Genomic DNA, 9,192 nt, shown 5'->3' with positions numbered 1-9,192 from the left:
GATGTTGTACTTTTCACTTTGATATTTCAGACTTGATTTTCCCTTACGAAAAATGTATCAACCCTACAAAATGTCCATGAATTATTATCCACGTCATATTTCACATTTTTTGTTGCTGCAGGATTATTTTCCTGCTGTATCAAACTGGCTCAATTTAAAATCCGACATCTGTAGTAGTTCCATTTGGGTTGTAGTCTGTTCCTAAATTGTATTTTCACCCAGTTGGAGCAGCTTTAGAGAACCCACATCTAAGTGGGTCTTGTATGTCTCATCTGCCAACAAACCAACTACGATACAGACCTACTGTAGTAGACTTACAGTATGACAATCCCAGTCTTTCATATTTCAATTTTTGGGCCCATGGTTACATTTAAATGCAATCCAGTCTTTAGAGCAATGTACATAAGGGATTATACACTGAGTGTACAAAACATTATGAACACCTGCTCTCTCCATGACATAAACTCCAGGTGAATCCAGGTGAAAGCTATGATCCCTTATTGATGTCACTTGTTAAATCCACTTCAATCAGTTAGGATTATGGGGAGGAGACGGGTTAAAGAAGGATTTTTAAGTCTTGAGACATTTGAGACATGGATTGTGTATGTGTGCCCTTTAGAGGGTGAATGGGTAAGACAAACGACTGAAGTGCCTTTGACCAGGATATGGTACAGTTTCCTGTGTGTGTCAAGAATGGTCCACCACCCAAAGGACATCCAGCCAATTTGACACAACCATGGGAATCATTGGAGTCAACATGGGCCAGTATCCCTGTGGACTGCTTTCGACACCGTGTAGAGTCCATGCTCTGACAAATTGAGACTGTCCTCTTTAATCTTTTGTCGAGATTGATTTCATCTGTTTTTTTTAGTGCCAACAGTGGCTAGAAGAATGTAGTATGACTTACCTCATGCTAAAAGACTTTTATAAGGTAGACTTGAGTTTGAATGACCAAGGAACTGTATGTGTCTGTAGGATGTCATGGTAAAAGGGAAATGTTCCCAACCATTCTATTGATTCCATAGGCAGAATCCAACCTAGAATGCTTGAGATCCTTGCACTCAATTCTTACATTTATTTTATTTGACCTTCTTCCCATGTGTTTTTATTTACCACCACCAGTATTCCAAAGAGTGTCCCCATTTGAAAATATTACGGTTTGAGTATTTTGAGTCCTTCTAAGACTCTTAACATAGTTTGAGGATCAGGATTAACATCTCAATGTTAATTCTAATCCAAACATTTTAACAATTCATTCCGGAGTTCTGACTCTTAATTGCCTCAAATTATGTCCTTGCCACTTGAATAAAAAACATACGCACCATGTAATTGAGAAATACTGAGATATTACAGTGTGTTATATATTGTGTGTTTCAGTAATACAATGCCTTGCTGCTATTGGATAGTTGTTTTTATTAATAGAAGTATGTAGGCCTGCTGGTACTACTCTATGGCCTTAACATGCAGCCAAATGTATTCTCCTTGTAGCCATTTCCTGATTTGCACTGCTAAACCACATTTTGCACTACTCATGAACACATTTCTGTATATTGAGTGCAGTTCCTGTGAGGGTCTTGCTCTGTAATGTGACAAGTGGGTGAGTTTTTACTCACTTTCATGCCATTTTTCTGCAATCAATGCAAACCACGACCAAGCAAATGTCAGCAATGGGACAAGGGGCAAAAAGTACACTGTTCAACAAATCCACTACATATGAGAAAATGATGTGGGGCTTATTATTTCACACACTTCAACTTGGGGGCAAGAAGACTTCTGAAATGTCAACCACATAGAGATGATCATAGAAATCCCATTCACTTATTCTACTGTCACACTGCAATTAGTAGATATCATTAGTGGAAGGGCAGTTTCTGACCCATAGACTTCAGCTGGCCCTAGACTACAGATGCGTGCCATGTGAAGACTGGTGGTGATAGGCACAGCAGTCCAGCAGCAGGGGAAAAAACTTTCTCTCTGACGAGAGAATAGGAGATAGAAATAAACTCTCCTACATGTTAATCCCCATTGAGGAACATTCTGTCCACGTCCCAAATGCCACCCTATTCCCTTATATAATTCACTACTTTTGACCAGGACTCTGGTCAAAAGTTGTACCCTATTCCTTATATAATGCACTACTTTTGACCAGGGCTCTGTGGTCAAAAGTAGTGCACTATATAGGGAATATGGTGCCATTTTGGGACGCATCCTCTTACTGTCTCCCTCACTTCACACCCTCCTTAGCTTAACGTATTTTGAAATGCATACCATCTTGGTGCAACTAACCTGCATAGACATTTCTATCCAGACCATTATGTCTACAGTTCATGTGTTTTAAATTGTATGGTCATCAACCTTGGTCCTGCAGAGCTAAAGTGTATGCAGACATTTATTCCAGACCAGCACTAAAACAAATGTTTTCTTTGACTAGCCTGCATGCCACTTCTTATGATTACAAGAGAATACAGACACATGTGAAATATTGAAATATACATTTCTCAAAAAGAAAGTAAGTAAACGTTTCAGGAATTACTGTTAATAAGTGGCTGATTGACACTGTCAAACCTGCTATTTGAATAGCCTGGAGAAAAAACGGTTTGTCAAGCGGAGCCAATCACGTTCTTTATTTGATATACATTGATGAGCTATCATTAATATAGAGCACTAGTATAGAACAGAATGGAGGAAACCCATTCATATGCGTCTGGACTGGTTTTCTGATGCAGCAGCAGTAACACAGCTCCAATGTGCTCTGAGGGCAGCGACATCAAACTGTCATTACGGCACCTGCTTTGGTAGCGGTCGTTTGATAGCCTCCTAGAGTAGAGAGAGAAAAACGAGGACACTGATACAGGGTAGAGTGTGAGAGACTGCGAGATAAGTGAGAGGATATAGCCAGCCTACACAACAGGGACCTCAATACAATTAATCCAATGGACGTGATGCTTATACTGATAAGAATTGCGCTCGTGGGCTTCATCTGCCTGTTTCTAGCATCCGCTGGGTTGGCCTGTGGTCCAGGCAAGGGATATGGAAAACAAAGACATCCGAAAAAACTAAAGCCTTTGGCTTACAAGCAGTTCATTCCCAACGTGGCGGAGAAAACCCTTGGGGCCAGTGGCAAATACGAAGGGAAGATCACAAGGAACTCTGAAAGATTTAAAGACCTGACACCAAACTACAATCCTGACATTATTTTCAAAGATGAGGAAAACACTAATGCTGACAGACTTATGACACAGGTAGGCTATAGTGAGAAAGCGCATGAAGATGTATATTGTGGGTCCTGAATGATCATTTGGCACGAGAACAATGAATGACGCTCAATTTGAAGTGACAGTTGTTCAATATTTATGATTTGCCTTTATGGTTACTATGCATACCTATGTATAATATAGATTTTAAACAATTTCAAACAAACTGTGCACCATATCGGACTCTTTTTGTCTATGGACAGTTCTACCCTGTGTCTCCAGTTGGGCTTATCAGAGCATGAAAATTAAGACAAGTCGTTATGGATGCCATGCGCACGACTGCTACCACTTATTAAAGGGGCTGGTTCTAGACAGTTAATGTTAGGCTATGATAAACTTGTATTATGGACTACCCCCCCCACCCCCCTTCCATCCCTCTCTATCTCTCTCTTTCACACACACAAGCGCAGAGTGAGAGAGAGAGAGAGAGCTAGAGGGAGAGAGAGATCGACTAGGGATAATTAATTAATTTAGATTAGCAGCGTCACTCGATAATCCATAACCATCTATAACATTTCTAATATGTTTATTCGTTTCTTTTCAAATCGAAAAATGTACATAAATAAAAACATATATTGGAACAGATGCGTCTATATACAATCAATAAAGCCATGTCTTTAGTTGCATGCTATATACGTGTGTGTACGTGTGTGTGTGTGTGTGTGTGTGTGTGTGTGTGTGTGTGTGTGTGTGTGTGTGTGTGTGTGTGTGTGTGTGTGTGTGTGTGTGTGTGTGTATATGTGTGTGTGTGTGTGTAACCCTCCAATTTAACCCCTTGTGTTTCCTGACATCTCAATGATCTATTTATGCTTTTCAGAGATGTAAGGACAAACTGAACTCTTTGGCTATTTCAGTCATGAATCAATGGCCGGGAGTGAAGCTGCGCGTGACAGAAGGCTGGGACGAGGATGGACACCATTTCGAAGAATCTTTACACTATGAAGGAAGGGCTGTGGATATCACCACCTCTGACAGAGATAAGAGCAAATATGGAATGTTATCCCGGCTCGCGGTGGAGGCAGGATTCGACTGGGTCAATTATGAATCCAAAGCCCATATTCATTGTTCTGTGAAAGCAGGTAAACACAACGAACGAACAATTAATAGTAATAACAATAATAATAATATCTTATGTAAATTTCAAATGTAGAAAAAAGAGTATAAATGACTTCCTCAACCGTTCATGCACTGTTTATTACGCACGTTGCTATGTCAAGAAAACAATTTATTTGTTAGGGTTTGTTCGATAGGCCTAGTGCAGTCCCTTGTTATTACACAGTTATAAGACAATACTTGTGACTCATGTAGCAATGTCAACTGTCCTATCCCATTTGTTAGATCAGTAAGCCCTATATTTGTCCAGGTCATTCAGTTTACATTTAGAATTGTATGGCAATAGTGACTTGGTCCAAAGTATTTATTTATTTACTTTTTATTGTCTGCTCTTCTCCAGAAAATTCAGTTGCTGCAAAGTCGGGTGGCTGCTTCCCTGGATCTGCCTCAGTTCTCCTCGAGGATGGTCGAAGCAAGCTGGTAAAAGAACTGGAGGTGGGCGACAAGGTGTTAGCAGCAGACATAGAAGGAAATATTGTGTCCAGCGATTTCCTCATGTTCTTGGACAAAGATCCAGTGTCAAAACGCGAATTTTATGTTTTTGAAACAGAGAAGCCCAACCGAAAGTTAAGACTGACCCCGGCTCACCTGGTCTTCATCACCAGTAACGTTACGGATGACGATATGACTGCAGTGTTTGCCAGTAATGTAAAACCTGGGCAACAGGTGTTTGTTGTGGATGAGGCCGTAGACCACCTGAAGGCAGTCACTGTGGAAAGGATTTACGTGGAAGAATACGAGGGATCTTATGCCCCAGTAACCTCACAAGGGACCATCATAGTTGACCATGTTTTGGCGAGCTGTTACGCGGTAATCGAGGACCACAAATGGGCGCACTGGGCCTTTGCGCCAGTCCGGTTGGGGCACGCGTTGATGTCCTTCACAGATCTAGTCAAAAAGCGCGAGGACATACGTCAGAGAGATGGAATACACTGGTACTCAGACATTCTATACCACATAGGGACATTGCTGCTGGACATAAACTCCTTTCATCCTCTAGGAATGTCCCAAAGCTGAGACTTGAGTCGTTTTTATTTGTCCATTTCAAAGACACAAATGAATGCTCTTAAAGATGGAAATACTTTTGGGCACTGGAGCCATACATGTATATTCTTATTTATTCTCTTGTTTTCCTCCTATCAAGAACCAGTCAAATTTAGTCGTCTAGGATAGTGTGAACAATCTGTGAATAATTTATTTCTAAACATTTGAGAAAAAAACTGTTGATGATCGTTATGTGCAAATGTGAATTGACTGTTATATTTTCTTGGATGAACATAGTGTTGCCTCAATAAATTATGTTTTTATACACTGAAACATGTAGCCTGCATGTCAACCTGAACAAATAGCCAACATTCTCACATTTCGTTTTCTAAAATGGACATGGTTCAGCAACATATAAATTAGTAATTAAATGAAAGAAGTGCCTTTATGGTTGTAAACCCATAAATGCCATAGCAGACTAAAAACGATTAGACTTATTCAGAAAGTGCAACAAACTTTGTAAGTCTTTAATATAATAGCCTACATTAGGCTTATTTTGCCAAATACGTTTCAGATTAAGAATTGTTTAGAATTCAATATCACTATATTCATCTGAACTTCTGTCCACTCAGAATTGGGCACTGTCAGAAATATGTCTGTGCCTGTTTCTTCTCAATCAAACCATGGAGCAACTGGAGCCTCTGGTGGCCATGAACCACCTATATCATCTGATCTGATCAAAGCTACCACTTTGACCCCGCAAGAAAGCACCTGTTCTATATAAGAGTAGGCCTTCAGATATTAGTTCTATTTTACATTTAGTCAATCATATTCTCACTTCATTTCTTGGTCTTTCATAATGGCTCTGAAATACTGAATGAATAAAGCCGAGAGAATGAATCAGAGAGCCCTTAGCCCAACTTTAAGACTATTTTCTTAAATTAAGACATTGACTATTTTCTTCAACCCCTGGCCCCACGTGCAGGCCTAGGTTACATTCCCTAAGCAACCATGGTAATTTAGGCTACTCACAATAACACTGCTCCACTTTGACACACTTGGCAGTTGGTCAAACAGATGTCATGTCAAGAACTGAATCACACAACTTAATCAATAACTGCTTAGTCTATTCTCATCAACCCCCACCTCCAACATGCTTCACAAAAACAGGGGCAAACACAATTCCTTAACCGACAGAAATCACTAAAAACTGAATATGCGTGATTATCCATGTTTATCATCTCAACACAGACTTGTCAAATATGCTACACATAACTCTACACTGTATCATTATTCAAGATCATCTTGACTTACAGTGCATTCGGTAAGTATTCAGACCCCTTGACTTTTTTTCATTTTGTTACGTTACAGCCTTATTCTGAAATGGATTAAATTGTTTTCTTCCCCCCTCATCAATCTACACAAAACAGCCCATAATGACAAAGCAAAAACTGTTTTTTACATTTTTTTGTGCAAATTTATTAAAAATTAAAAACTGAAATAATACATTTACATAAGTTTTCAGACTCTTTACTCAGTACTTTGTTGAAGCATCTTTGGCAGCTATTACAGCCTCAAGGCTTCTTGGGTATGACGCTGCAAGCTTGGCACACCTGTATTTGGGGAGTTTCTCCCAGATCCTTTCAAGCTCTGTCAGATTGGATGGGGAGCGTTGCTGCACAGATATTTTCAGGTCTCTCCAGAGATGTTCGATTGGGTTCAAGTCCAGGCTCTGGCTGGGCCACTCAAGGACATTTAGAGACTTGCCCCGAAGCCACTCCTGCCTCTCATCTTCACAGAGAACCTCTGGAGCTCTGTCAGAGTGACCATCAGACCGGGTTCTTGCGAGTGTAGCACAAGCATTTCGCTACACTCGCATTAACATCTGCTAACCATGTGTATGTGACAAATAAAATTGGATTTGATTTGGTAACCTCCCTGACCAAAGCCCTTCCACCCCGTTTGCTCAGTTTGGCAAGGCGGCCAGCTATAGGACGAGTCTTGGTGGTTCTAAACTTCTTCCATTTAAGAATGATGGAGGCCACTGTATTCTTGGGGACCTTCAATGCTGCAGAACTGTTTTGGTACCCTTCCCTAGATCTGTGCCTCAACACAATTCTGTTTCTGAGCTCTCCTTCAACCTCATGGCTTGGTTTTTGCTCTGACATGTACTGTCAACTGTGGGACCTTATACAGACAGGTGTGTGACTTTCCAAATCATGTCCAATCAATTGAATTGACCACAAGTGGACACCAATCAAGTTGTAGAAACATCTCAAGGATGATCAATGGAAACAGGATGCACTTGAGCTCAATTTCGAGTCTCATAGCGAAGGGTCTGAATACTTATGTAAATAAGGTATTTCTGATTTCTAAAAAACTGTTTTCACTTTGTCATTATCGGGTTTTGTGTGTAAATTGATGACGTAAAAAAACTATTTTAATACATTTTAGAACAAGGCTGTAATGTAACAAAATCTTGAAAAAGTCAAGGGGTCTGAATACTTTACGAATGCACTGTATGTTACTGTGACTATTACAGAACAAAATAAACAACTATTAAAGTCACTACAGTCACTATATTTGTCATTTTATGGAGCAAAGCATAGATTTTTGAGCAGCGTAATGGCCTTTTCAGAGTAGAAAGTTGTTATTCCGGGAACTTAGAAAACAAGCGTCACCTTAATCCTCTCTTGGGTCCAGAGTTTGACAGATTAGAAAGAATCTGAATGCCCTAAAATGCCTTCAGTGGATGACTGGGCAAAGGTAGTATGCCTATCAAATATCATATTTGCAGAAATGTGTAATTTTTCATAAACCTTTTTCTCTGTTCAGAATGTGAACCAGCAGGGTCGGAGTTTACCTTTATTTTCTGTTTCATTCAGTACCATGCAGCCTTGCCCACAAGGTGGTGCTATGCACTAAACATAAACTTGTCCAGGGAGAAATGTTGGCGTCTGTGTAATTGACACCTACATGGCATGGAAGTGTTGGGCCACCTTACACGAGGACATTGGACATTGTCACTGAAAAATAAATGCACTGAATGTAGGCCTATTATCTTATCAAAAGCAAGCACCATAACAACACCCCCAGTAGCTGCATTTCTCACCACCTGTCCACCTGCTCTATTCAGGAGCCATTCTATCTTGAGATGTTATGGCCTACCAGTCTAGTGATTTGAAGTTCCTTGTGGCATGACAGAAGGCCCCTTTGGCTCCTGAATTCCCTATGAAACTCCACTGGCACAGGACGAGAGCAATTCATGACGCTTTCCAGACGTAAAATCTTTACTGAAGATATTAAAAGCAAGTAACATGAAGCAACTTTGCATATAACAATAACCATATGCTCTCTCATCTCACCTGTGCTAACATTTCCTGGAGACCTCCCTCTGGACACAAACTGGTTGAATCTACCTTGTTTCAATGTAATTTGTCAACGTATTGTGACGTGGATTCTACACATAAAATACATCGGATTTGCAAAAAGTCATCGATTTAGGCAGTTGTTTGAGTGTGAAATTTCAAAAACAGGATTATGTCATTATGGTAACCAATTTTCAACATAGACAAACCTTGTATAAATAGGTTGAATTTGTGCCTTTGAAATAGCGTCAGACCTTCAAAGTTATATCCACTATCAGAAAAAAACTATAGGCTGACCAGCACCTCCTACTGGAGAACTGATTTCTCTACAGCTATCTCTTCAGTGTCCCATGCAGGGTTTTAACTAAGCCCTGTCTTGCTTAGCTTTGATAGTTGTCACTAACTAGTACCAATGTGCTATCGTGAGAATTATGATAGAGAGATGTCCACCTTAAAACTAAATAGATTCACTG

The 9,192-nt window shown here is 40.1% G+C and overlaps 1 protein-coding gene across 1 annotated transcript; it reads left to right on the top strand.

Moving 5' to 3' along the window:
* The first annotated feature begins 2,805 nt into the window (after positions 1-2,805).
* Positions 2,806-5,684, top strand: shhb (sonic hedgehog signaling molecule b). Its single transcript, XM_024436455.2, has 3 exons — positions 2,806-3,242; positions 4,072-4,333; positions 4,708-5,684. The coding sequence occupies exons 1-3, from the start codon at positions 2,934-2,936 to the stop codon at positions 5,382-5,384; spliced, it is 1,248 nt and encodes a 415-aa protein (XP_024292223.1). The 5' UTR covers positions 2,806-2,933; the 3' UTR covers positions 5,385-5,684.
* The last annotated feature ends 3,508 nt before the right edge of the window (positions 5,685-9,192 follow it).

This window comes from Oncorhynchus tshawytscha, linkage group LG10, assembly GCF_018296145.1.
Source record: "Oncorhynchus tshawytscha isolate Ot180627B linkage group LG10, Otsh_v2.0, whole genome shotgun sequence".
In the NCBI taxonomy this organism is placed as follows: Eukaryota; Metazoa; Chordata; class Actinopteri; order Salmoniformes; family Salmonidae; genus Oncorhynchus; species Oncorhynchus tshawytscha.
This window is presented reverse-complemented; position numbering and strand designations above follow the sequence as displayed.